The 12,634-nt window shown below is 39.5% G+C and overlaps 1 protein-coding gene across 1 annotated transcript in view; it reads right to left on the reverse strand.

Moving 5' to 3' along the window:
- Positions 1 to 8,276: 8,276 nt before the first annotated feature.
- The window catches only part of Abcd2 (ATP binding cassette subfamily D member 2), a 39,109-nt gene continuing 34,751 nt past the window's right edge, over positions 8,277 to 12,634 (reverse strand). Inside the window, exons 9-10 of the mRNA XM_038343706.1 lie at positions 11,804 to 11,929; positions 8,277 to 8,496 (exon numbers count right to left, since the gene is read on the reverse strand). Coding sequence (XP_038199634.1) covers positions 8,277 to 8,496; positions 11,804 to 11,929 — 346 coding nt within the window. The remainder of the gene's footprint in view (positions 8,497 to 11,803; positions 11,930 to 12,634) is intronic.

Here is a 12,634-nt window from a genome sequence, read left to right on the forward strand (position 1 = left end):
ATGACCAAGACAATTCATAGAAAAATCAGTGTACTGGGGACTTAGAGTTTCAGAGGGTGAGTTCATTATAATCATGGTGGGTATCATGGCATCAGGCAGGTAGGCATAGTGCTAGAGCTAGAGCTGAGAGCTTACATCTTGGCCCACAAGCATGAGGCACACGTACACACACACATACAATCTCATCAAGAAGTGATTCATTATTTCATAGAATAAAACAATACAAAATGATGATTTATATTTTTTAAAAAATTCAATTTAGTTCTTGAGACAGTCTTTTTTTTCCCATTTTTCCAACTTATTTCAGATCCAAACCACTTGAGTTTTTAGCAACTTCTCCCTTGGGCTTGACTTTGATCACTATTTTTAACCTCTTGCCAACTTCTGATAGCCACCACTTTTCTCATCTTCAAAACTTGTTCTTTTGAGACTTCTTGAACTGTCGACTGCATGTTCCTCAGCAGTTTCTGAGTCAAATGCATTTCTGAGTCTTCATGGGTTGTAACCTATCTTGTACTCAGATAGGACAATTGCTCATATTTGTAGCTCGTCTAATCTTTTCATAATGATAAAGTTGAGGGAGGCAGTGCTCTTTTCTCCACTTTTACAGTCACAGATAGGCTGCTCCTATTCCAGTCAGTAACCTCCCACCCAGGCTTGGCCAAGAAACTTTAATTAAACTCTGGACCACAAACTAAAGATGATGTAAACATAGGAGGGAGACTTGTTGAGAAAAAGGGTTTCATTGGAAGAACGATAAAGATGAAAGGAGAAAAAAGGGGGTGAAAAAACTATTCATTAAATAAATATAGGAAACTGTCAATACATTTTTTAGAATTTAAGATAAACAGTAAGTAATAAGTCATTAGCAAAAAGAAAGCAAGAAATGTGCATTAAAACGATATATAACATATATCATTAGCACATGTATCAAAAATGTATTTCAATATTAGATAGCAAGTTTCAGTCTTGCAAAAACTGAAATTACTTTTGGAACTGACCTACTAGCTGAACTGCAAGCTTCCAAGAATTCTCCACTCTCCAGGGAGACTGGAGTAGACCTTAGTAAAGAAAAGAGAATTCCAGCTGTAGTAAACACTAAGAAGACATTTATAAAAAACGAAACTGGAAAGAGAAAGGCAAAGCTTCCCTGTGGGATTGGATACACAGCTGACCATCTGAAAAATGAATGAGTAAGTCAGGCGGTGGCAGGAAGGGAAACCGGAGCAACTGCGGAAGATTGCAGAGCGACTGAGAAGGAAGGGGCTGTTCCCACCGCAAGCAAGGAAGCCTCCAGATCAGAAAAGAGACTGAGGGAAGGCACTCGGATGATGCAGAGCCTTGCAGGCCAATTTAGAGAGTTCAGATTTCCCTAGGAGTTGTGGTAAACTGAGAAAGTTCATAGGCTTAGTTCTGCAGTGGAAAACGCCACACTGGTTGCTGTGGCCAGAAAAATGTATGCACGCGCACAGTGTGTAATATACCTAAGGGTCTTCACTATGTAGTTCACTATTCTTGTTCGTAATCCTCTAGATTTTTATTTCCCCCCAACATAATGCTTTTATTAAATATTTGGGAATTTCGTACAATGCATCCTGATCACACTCGCTTCCTATTCCTCCCAGGTTTACCTTCCCATCCTTATGTCCTCACTGCCCTAACCCCCAAAACAAGTCCGATTTATGCTCTTATATTCACTGAAGCTTGGTCAAATTCCCAGTATCCGGTTCCTTAAGGAAAATTGAGTCCTTCTCACCCACACCTCACCATTGCCCACGAGGAGCCATCAACTGAGAAGAGGAAGAACTGTATTTCAACATCTTTATCACAATTTATTTTTTTGTTTTTGTTTTTCGAGACAGGGTTTCTCTGAAGCTTTAGAGCCTGTCCTGGAGCTAGCTCTTGTAGACCAGGCTGGTCTCGAACTCACAGAGATCTGCCTGCCTCTGCCTCCCGAGTGCTGGGATTAAAGGTGTGCGCCACCACCACCCGGCTCTTTATCACATTTTTTTTTTAAGGAATTTCTTCAATAGCTTCATGTTTGGATTGTTTTTGGGGGGGTGTTGGCACAGAAGCCTTCAATGTCTCTCATTCTCAGTTATGAGTCTGCAGATACCACTGCAAAAGAGGTCTCTCTGCCTATAGCAGCCAGCAGCATGGATTGTGGATGTCAGCCTTGCCTCCTGTGGCAGCATGGACCATAGAAGTCTTTTGAGGAGACTTAACACAGGAAATGAACATTCTTCATCTTGGATATCACATTATTGTGTAGAGTTGGGGTGCTCATGTGGTTGAACAGAGTGTCCTGGGGCAGAACCTGCACAAACTCCCGGCTGCTGTACCACCTCACCCTCGGCACAGGCCACCCTGCCAGTTCAATCATCTTGCCTGAAGTTTTTGGCAGCCGATGCTCTCTTCCCCCAAGCAGGGCGATCAGTGAACAGCTCTAGCAGCAGCTATGGCAGCAGCAGCAGCAGCAACGGCTCCATGCCGACTGGGCTGTGGCACTATCCTAGAAGGCTGTGACAGAGCAAGCTGGACCCAGTGGTGGCCCAAGCATCTTTGCAGCCTGGAGACCAGCTCTGCTTGGCAATGCTTTCTCCTTTGTCTGCTGTGACTGGGCTCCCATATTCTAGCTCTCCTTCTCTGACCATGCTTGCTGCTCTGCCCTCCATCTTTTTTCCACCCTCTAGGTCACTATTATTATTATTATTATTATTATTATTATTATTATTATTATTATTATTATTTTGAGACAGGATTCCCCAGTAGCTATGGAGCCTGTCCTGGAACTCACTCTGTAGACCAGGCTGGCCTTGAACTCACAGAGATCAGCCTGTCTCTGCCTCCCAAGTGCTGGAATTAAAAGCATGTGCCACCATCATCCAGCTCACTATTCTTAATAGCCATAAATTACAACTATTCAGCAGTAAACAATTTGTATTTATAAGTTTATTTGTGATCATATATACAGTGAGTTAATCCTCACAACTAAAAAGTTTAAAACCTGAGGCACAGAAAAGCTAGTTCAGGAGCATGCTCAGTCTGAGGTTATTAAGGGGTTAGAACCAACCGAGTGGTGCATCAGTTGTGGTCCAAGGCAAGGGAGAGTGCTGTGTTTCTAGTGTGCTCAATTGTTAGTTCAATCTATTTCTGCTTTAATTTCTTATCACTGGGAGTTAGCCACCATTATTTGTTGTTTGGATGGTATTGAACTCTAAGCAAATATTAAGAAAATAGAAATCTGTCCATATCTCTAACTTCTCTTACTCATAAAGACTTCTTAGATTGTATGTAAAAATAGCAAGATATAGAGATCCCTGGACCTTTTCCTTACGACATAAGGAATGTCGAGAATCACTCAGCGAAGCAGGAAGAAGGATGCACACTTAGGAGTTTCAAGGGCTGGTGAAGAGAGAGAATGCAAGTGGAACTAAGTAACTCAAATAGAATAGTTAACGTAATTTGGATTTTCTGTTGTATCAGGGAATTAGAGGGGATAATTGCACCAGGGCCACATTGATCGTCTCTGTGTTGTTGCGTTTTTACTATATGTGTGGCTGGCATGAGCAAAAGCAGTTACAAAACCACAGCATTTTCAGAAGAGCATCCTCTTGAAAATATCAAAGGAGCAGACTAATTCTTCGTGAGGAGAAAAAGTAGATGAAGCAAGCAGCGCAAAACACCAAGAGCCTCAGTTTTCTGTTGACAACAAAAGAAAGAGTGAATGTTACAGTTCTAGCTCCTGGGACATGAAGGGAAGCGTGAACTCTGTCTCTCACCAGTGACCTTATTCATCCTTCCCCTCATTTTCATGTGTTTTCCATTTACCTTATTGCACGTGTCAACTCATTCATTCACGCATCTGTTCCTACCCCATTGGACAAGCACTATTTAATTGTCTCCCACCCGGCATGCGTTTTCCTCTGTACGATGAATATTGCAGTTACTACGAGTCTGTGTCTCATCTAAGAAGAGAAAGTTGTAGGCAGACAAAAGAATTCGGCACAGTGCCTGGCACAAATTAAAATTTAAAGCATGATCTGAATTAATAGAGAAATTATTATTTAAGCAACTATTTGGGAAATGTTATATGCAATTTCCCACCGTTTATTTTGAGACATGACCTCATCCTATAGTCCTGGATAGCCAAGGACCTACTATGTACTCAAGGGTGTCCTCAAACTATGGTGATCCTCCTACCTCTGCCTCCTAAATGATAGAATCAGGTGTGAGGCACCATCACACAATGTGTAACTAAAGTATATCTAGTCACAAGCCCAAAAGTTACTTATAATCCACAAATAAGGCACTTTACATCATCGAACTAGCCTGTAACTCCTTGAGTAATCAAGGATTTTTCTTGGTGATTAAAGAATTTGTGATGAATCATGCCTTAATTACCATCCCATTGCTGCGAAAAGATACCACAGCCCAGGCAGCTTGTGAAAAGGAGCACTTAAGTGGGGGCTTGCTCACAGTTTCAGAGGGTAAGTCCATGGCCATCGTGGTGGGAAGCAAGGCAATAGGCAGGTGGGGAGGCAGGTGTTGGAGCCTAGCTAAGGACTTACATCTTATCCAAAGATGGAGGCAGCGGGAGAGGGAGTCTGGTCTTGTGAACTTCTGAAACCCCCAAATCCACCCCTCTTCCCCCCATGAGATACCACCTCCAACAAAGCCACATCTCCTAATCTTTCCTAAAAGCTCCACCAACTAGGAACCAACCACTCAAATATAAGAGCCTATGGGAACTATTCTCATTCAAACCACCACAAGTGCTGAGCTCATGAGCTGGGACATGCCCTGCAGACTGGGTGACGACATCATAGCCACATTCTTGCTCAGCTTCGTATTGATTCTCATCCTAAGAGGGTTTTCTTTTCTCATTCACTTTCATCAATACAACCCGAGTACATTAGAGAAAAAATGGCTCCTGAAGTTTTTGCATTAACTGGTGAGATCTCTCGGCACCAGGTAATCAGAAACGCCACCATAAGTGAAGACGATATGTGTTTTTAATTCTAAAAATGCACATCCATGTGAAAGCTTTCATATGGCAATATTTAAAGTCCGCATACAAACTCTCAGCCCCTGCATCCGGGGCAGCAGCACGGTGGTGTGGATGCTTATGAAGCAACTGTGTCCGAGGCATCTCTTTAAATAAATAATTTAATCACCGTCACAATGTTTATTGCATCTCTGGGCACGTAACTTCCTCTGGGTTTCAGTTCTATTGCATAACAAGATTTGAAGATACACAGGTAAAAAAATCAAACATCAAGATAAGCTACGCCTTTCACAAATACACACTTTTACTTGGAATTAATGCCTGAAATAAAAACCAACACATTTGTTTATACCTCTTTTGACACACCAAAATTTGGGACAAAAGTCAAATTACCGTCAAATGAAAATCATTCCTGTGTAAACACAGGGTAGTGTGGGTTGGTTTTCAAGATAGATCAGCAACCTTGTGATTCAAGAGTGTTTTGGAGATTATCCTGTCTATAAGAGTGAACACAGCTTCAGACTCATGCTTGACATGCCACTGCATGCTGCAGAAATAAAATGTCACATTTACGTGGAATTCAGCTTATGAGTTAAAGCCCCCCAAATAATCAAGCTCCATAAATGTATACCTTTTCTGAGGAAAATAACATTAGTTTGGCAACTGAAATTATACTTCATTTTCCTTATATTTATTTTCCATATTCCATTTTCTTTGTCCTATTTAGGGAAGATGTCTCAGTGGGCTCATGTTTTCACAAGTGTGCCTGTTAGAATATCATCTCTGGTCTCCCACTTTGGAAAGAGTGTTGTGATACCTAACACAAGTTCATATTAGGTTCCCCTTCCTAGACAGAGGATATCCGGTCTCAGAAAAAGTGATTCAGAAAATTAGTAATTAAAAAAAATGTGCTATTGAAAAACAGCTTGTTTATCCTGAAACTTTTAACATTTAAATTCCATGACTAGAATGTTAGTATAGAATTTAAACATCTAGTGAATCTTCTGTATTTCACTTCAGCTCATTGGTAACATCTATTAGATAAAATCTAACTATAAACCTGGGATTGATGTTGGCATTCTTTGCAAAGCTTAAAGATGTAAGATATCCGGTACTTAAATGGTTTAATTTTAAATTATGAAAACTATAGTTTCAAAGGTTAACTTTTAGTTATCTTCTTATGCCTTTAAAACCTAATGTAAGACACTTGCTTCACACATTTCCCCGTTAGCGTGAAAACCTGGCTAACTAGTAACATGGCTGTTAAAGGTTAGGAATTCATTTTAAAATAAAAGGGTTACTTTCCAGTTCCATGCTTTCTCTAAACAAAAATCTTCAGCTCTTGCCCCACAAGTATGAAGTAGTAGTAACAGATAAATGAAATATTGCTGATTATGAACTATATTCTAGTACATCTTGTAAGGTGGTGACTTTTATTGATAATTCAGATTACCCAGATTTTGTGGAATTGAACATGTGGAAATGTAATTTCTTACAGCAATCATTGTGAATGACTTCCAGGTAGTCTATCTCCCAAATAGTCTATGACAGGTGAGCATCTGGTGATATCTAAATATGTAAACAAAATCCTAGGCCACTATAACTGTTCCTTTTTCATATACATCACCATGCCTGAGAGAGGATGAGATTAAAGCTCCTTACTCCAGCACTCATGGAAGGATGAGATCTTTTCCATGACACATTCACATAGATCGTCTCTCATCATATCCAGCAATGTACTGTCCTTCTGGGTGCTGATGCGGAAGATGCTCCAACATCGAAGAGATGTACATAGCTGCTGTGTGCTGGCCTCCGTGGCGTGCTATAAGTCAAAGATCAATGGCCATTCCATTTCCTACTCATTTTTCATTTCTTGCAAAGACCAATTAAATAATAATGTCAGCATTGCTGATTTTCAATATCTTTACTATCTTTCAGACTTATTTATTTCAAATGTTATGAATACGAGTGTTTTGCCTGCATATATGAATGAGCAATACATGTATGCAGGGCCCTTAGAGGCCAGGAGAGGACTTCAGATCCACTGGAACTGCAATTAGACATAGTTTTGGAGCCACCATGTGGGTGCTGGCAATAAAATTCCAGTCCCCTTCAAGAGAATCAAGTGTCATTTCTCCATGCCCTCAACTGTATTTATTTATCTACATTAATTTTTCCCTTACTCCCTGCTCTGCCTATAATTCCATTTGGCCACCGACCTGGCCCATTTCATTTCTTATTGACATTATAGCTCAGTTAAATTGAAGGGGCAGTAGTAGTAGTAACAGTACTGAATCAGATCACGAGAACTTCATTTGATCTCTACATGTCTTCCAAAATAAATCACATGATCAAAATAAATCTGAGTATCAGTCTTCTCAGAAGCAAATGAGCAAAAATGAGCTGCCTCCAAAGATCGCTTCAAAGGCAGAGCAAAATGAACTGAATGCAGGAATAACTATGAACTCCAGGATCCATATTTAGGAGAGTAACCAAGTTTTTAAAATGCTTCTTTGGGCACCAAACAAGCAGTATTTCTGCATAATAACTGAAGTATAGAGCACTGCAGATTCAAGTAGCAGCCAGTGCAAGCACTGTTTAGACCCTCCTCTTCTGTATGGGCAATGCTCTTTTTAAGAATAAGGGTTTTTAATAAATATGCATGATTCTTATTAAAGTCAATTGTTTGTTACTGCATCAAGATGCTCCCAGTTGGACAGTCTCATACACAGTACTTCATGCTTGTCTAGCCATGTCTGTTTTCAACCACTGTCATTAAAATACATTTTTTTTCATATTGAAGGTTTTTAAAATCAAACTGTTAATTTGTACACAGGTTTAGCTGGCCACTAGCAGTGCTGATTATGGATTTCAGGTGTTGTACCTACTGTCCATGGTAAGTGGGCTAAAGCAGCACTCAAAATTCTGATGCTGCCCACCTGACGTCAACCCAGGTACTGCCCTTATTGTTTTGTTTTGGGGCTTTCTCCCACAAGAAGAACCTTAGACCACACATATTCACATAGAAGGTCCTCCTTTTTTATAGGTGAGTTGGCCTTTCATTGGGCACTGATAGAGGTCACGACTAATCTGAAGTAATGCATTTTCTTTTCTTTCTAAAAGTTATCTTATACTTCCTTGATGCTGAAATCATACCAAATACTTTTTGCTGGCTTGCTTTCTCTGCACTTAGCTTAGCATACTGCATGCAGTGAAGGGAGTCTCTGAGGCGTTCCCTAAAAGTTAACTTAAAACATGTCAAGATAAATTAGGGTGTGTCCTCTTCTTTTTGGTTTGTTTTCAGCACCGAGTCTTCTCCCAAAATTTTACAAAGTTCATTGAGTCTCTGTTGCATTTTGGGAATTCCAGCCAGTTGAGACTCTAACTTTTGTTTTTCTTCACTTAATGTTAAACGGATAGCAGTGTCCAGCTGTTCAAAGCGCCAACCTCCTTCGCCATCAAATTGTAACAAGTGAGTGTGGTATTTCCTGCATAATTAAAATGGAGTATTATGAGTCATTATTTTGAAAGAACATTTTAGCTATAGAATTTTATAACTGGTGTTCAAAGACAAATTTTAGTAAAGACAGACATTTTACATTTGAATTTTAATTTACCTCAGAAAATATGGATATTCTTGAAATCCAAAGTCTTTAATCTCTAGGAAATTCTTCTTGATATTACTAAATTTATTTCATATTTTGAGTAAATATAATTTATAAAAGAATACTATTCTTGTATTAATCTAACCACATAACCCAGCATGTCTTTTGAATAAATAATAAATGGAAATAAGGAAGATGAAACTTAGGAAAAACAATACAATTTAAAAAAATCATACAAAGAAAAACTAAAGAAAGTAAAGGAAATACAAAAGCAACTTATTTGTATGTAACACCCTCCTCTGGGATAAATTCTATGTAAGTGCGACTTTCTTGGTAATAATAATTTAGAATAATATTTACATGCCTGCCCCAGGAATCTTTTAGAGAAATTCTCTTGTTGCCCCACAGATTCATTCTTCTTTCATGGCTCAGTTACATAGAAATTGCAGAGAGATACAGAGATTTGTAGTGAAAGATGGGAGGCAATCCGTCTCCTAAGAGACGCCTATGCCACTAGCAGAGGATGGGGGTGGGAGAAGGAGTAGGACTGGCGGAGTTTTCCCACGGTAAGCCACCTGTACTTGGGCACTTAGCATAACTGGACTGTGATTCTTCAGTTTTTATGACTTTCTTCAATGTTTTATCTTATACTTATTTCATCAAGTAATTATTTATTATAACTAGTTAGCCTTTTATGTCAGTTTTTATTTTATATGTGGAAGTTAAGTTTTCAACAAACAGGTTACAATCCTTATAACCACAGAGGTTAGGTATGAAGTAAGGGATTAGTGGGGAGGGAAGGACCTCCTAAGGAATAGGAAATAGAATAGATTGTTATGGATGGATGGAAGGGCTGGATGAGAGAATTAAATGGAGAGGGAAGGGAAGAGGAGGGTAACATAGGGCATATGGGATGGACAGGAAAACCTGAGGGCCAGTTGAAGGGTGCAGAAAGCTATTCCAGTGGAAATTTCTTAAAATATATACACATACATGAAAGACATCTAAATGGAATTACCAAGTAATAGGAAAGACAAAGTTCCAACATCAACATCACTTGCCACCAAATAAATTCTCCAGCACCAGGAATGTAACACATCTAATTGAGCTGTTGACCAAAGGGGCGCCATGGAAACCCACAACCCCGTCCTTGTCAACCAGTTGTTCTCCACAGACTGATGGTAAGGCCCCATTGCTAAAGACAACACGTACACAACTCATTAACCACAGAGAAGTCAAGTTGGTCTCTACCGGGAGCCTTCACCGCTACTGACTGGTGTTCATGGTACTGGAAGGTACTCACTCGGCACACTTTCAGAGGAGAAAAGTAGTACAGACCCAGCTACAAACACTATGATCTACAAAGGTGTCCTGCCTGTATGGTATGCCAGAGTAATAGTGGCACAAAAGATGTGGTAGTAACCAACTACTATCTGACCCACTCCATTATATGGAACCCATTCCTAACACTGCTTGGATGGCCAAGAACCTAAGACTAGATAGGGGAAAACCAAATACTACTGTTATACTAAAGAAACCAACAATAAAATACTCCTAAAGACATTCTGTTATACTCATAGATCACTGTCTTGCTCGCTGTCATCACAGAAGCTTCCTCCTGCAGGAGCTGGGAACAACTACAGACACTCACAGCGGGACAATGAGTGGAGAGTGAGAGACCTTGGAACACTCACTCCTCTGTAGGTTGTCTCCATCAAACCCCTATCCCCACCACAGGGCTCAGGAAACCCTGTAGAAAAGGATACTGAAAGATCTTAAAAGCCAGAGAGGAGAGAGAACTCTGAGGAAACAAGGCCTTCTGGATACAGCAGCACTGATGCACACATGAACTCAGAGACTGTCACATGCTCCGGACCTGCTAAGGAGGCCTAAGCCAGATGGCCAGATGGGTTCCAACGTGAAAGAAGTGAACACAATAGCCCAGAAGCTATTTCCAATCGACAACCACTGACAAAGGAAAAAAAATACCTTTCTCCAACGGAGTCTCACTGGGAATGAATACATACCACACTTTAGGACAGACCCCATGTTAGTAGTAGATTTCAAACACAAAACAAACTCAATGATATTTGTGGAGTATTTTTTCTAATAATGCTTTGTGTGGTGTTTTTTTTTTAACCTTACAGGTCTTATGCTTACATGTTATTGTTTCCCATTTTGTAATTTTACGGAAATTCTGTGTGAACAGAAGTGTGTGTCTTCACTTCTGTCTGTAGTTTTTTTATGCCTTTTCTTTGGCTCTTTTCTTTTGTCTGTTTGTTTGGTTGTTGTTTTGTTGCCTGTTTTCTGGTGAGGGAGAGAAGATGTGGGTTAGGTGGGTAGGGAAGAGGGGAGAATGTGGGAGGCACTGGGGAAAGGGGAACTGTGATCAGAATATAGCATATGAAAAAACATTTATTTTTAATAATAAGAAAATGAGTCCAAAATATTGACCTTTTAACATATAAGACCATATAAAAATAAATTGAAAACACTGTATTTATATTTCAAGGAGGAAAATGTAAAAAAAAAAAAAACATAACCATATCATTAACATAGGGAGTTTCGAGAGAGTGAGAAGGTGAGGCGGTGCAGTGGGTTAAAGGTACTTGCTGAGAAGGCCTTCTTCTTTAAGTAGATAGCAGTAAGTACAAAAATCATTCATGGTTTCTGACCCTTCCCTTCATTCTTCAACACGGTTATAATGGCTAAGGGAGATTTAATGCCTGTTTCTACCAGTCTCATTTTTTTTTTCTTAAAGCCAACAACAACCACAAAAACGATTTTTATACACTGTGATTCCTCTAACTTGGTAGTTTGGGAAGTATTGTTATAACATTTTGACATTTCCCCCAGATTTTAAAGGAAACGTTGAAAGAACTGAGTAGCCTATATATCACTCTCTAATCTTTCACTGTACATTCTAGTATTATAAATATTTTTAGTTCAGGTAAACAATCAGATTCTCATGTAACTTTTCAAAATGACTAGAGGAACTCATTTCCATATAACATTTTAAAGTTACATTAGGCCGGGGGGGGGGGGGACCTGAAGTGTTAGGGAAATCAGAGAAGAACAGATAGAAATTAAATGAAATACCTTATACTCTACAGGGAGAAATTTAGCAAAGTTATCCTTTAAGAAAAACAAACAGAGCTTCCATCCAGAGAAGGCTCCAAGAAGCACCTACCACAGAGAAGGTCTGTGTGTTATGGACAGTAAGGAAATCCCAGCTCCCACAGCAGCCTGAAAGATCTTTCCTTCCACATCAATGCTCACGGCGCTGGTACATTCATCCAGCAAGGCGTACTTTGGTCTGGGGAAAAAAAATACAAAGAGATGAGTGAATTTTCTAGGAAACTGTGTCTTTCTTTGTACAGCAGGGAGTAAGGAGAATGTGACATTGGTCATGGTGGAAGTGGCAAAGCAAACACAGCTGTTTATTTTATTTTATTTTATTTTCACTTGCCCAGCAACCCGACCTAGGTTAGTGAGATTTGAGTCAACACGAACACTGCCATTTGATATTTTCATTTTGGTTTTGAAAATTAGGGTCACTTCTTCCTTTCCAATCTGTATCCCCTTGATCTCCTTTTGTTGTCTTATTGTTCTAGCTAGAACCTCAAGATCTTTGTTGAATAGATATGGAGAGAGTGGACAGCCTTGTCTTGTTCCTGATTTTAGTGCATTTGATTTGAGTTTCTCCCCATTTAATTTGATGCTGGCTGTTGGCTTGCTGTATGTTGCCTTTATTATGTTTAGGTATATTCCTTGTATTCCTACTGTCTCCAAGCCCTTTATCATGAAGGGGGTGCTGGATTTTGTCAAATGTTTTTTCAGCATCTAGTGTGATGATCATGTTTTTTTTTTTTCTTTCAGTTTATTTACATGGCAGATTACATTGCTAGATTTTCATATGTTGAACCACCCTTGCATCTCTGGGATGAAGCCGATTTGATCATGATGGATGATTTTCTTTTTTGATGTGTTCTTGGATTCAGTTTGCCAGTATTTTATTGAG

Source organism: Arvicola amphibius, chromosome 9, assembly GCF_903992535.2.
Source record: "Arvicola amphibius chromosome 9, mArvAmp1.2, whole genome shotgun sequence".
Lineage (NCBI taxonomy): Eukaryota > Metazoa > Chordata > Mammalia > Rodentia > Cricetidae > Arvicola > Arvicola amphibius.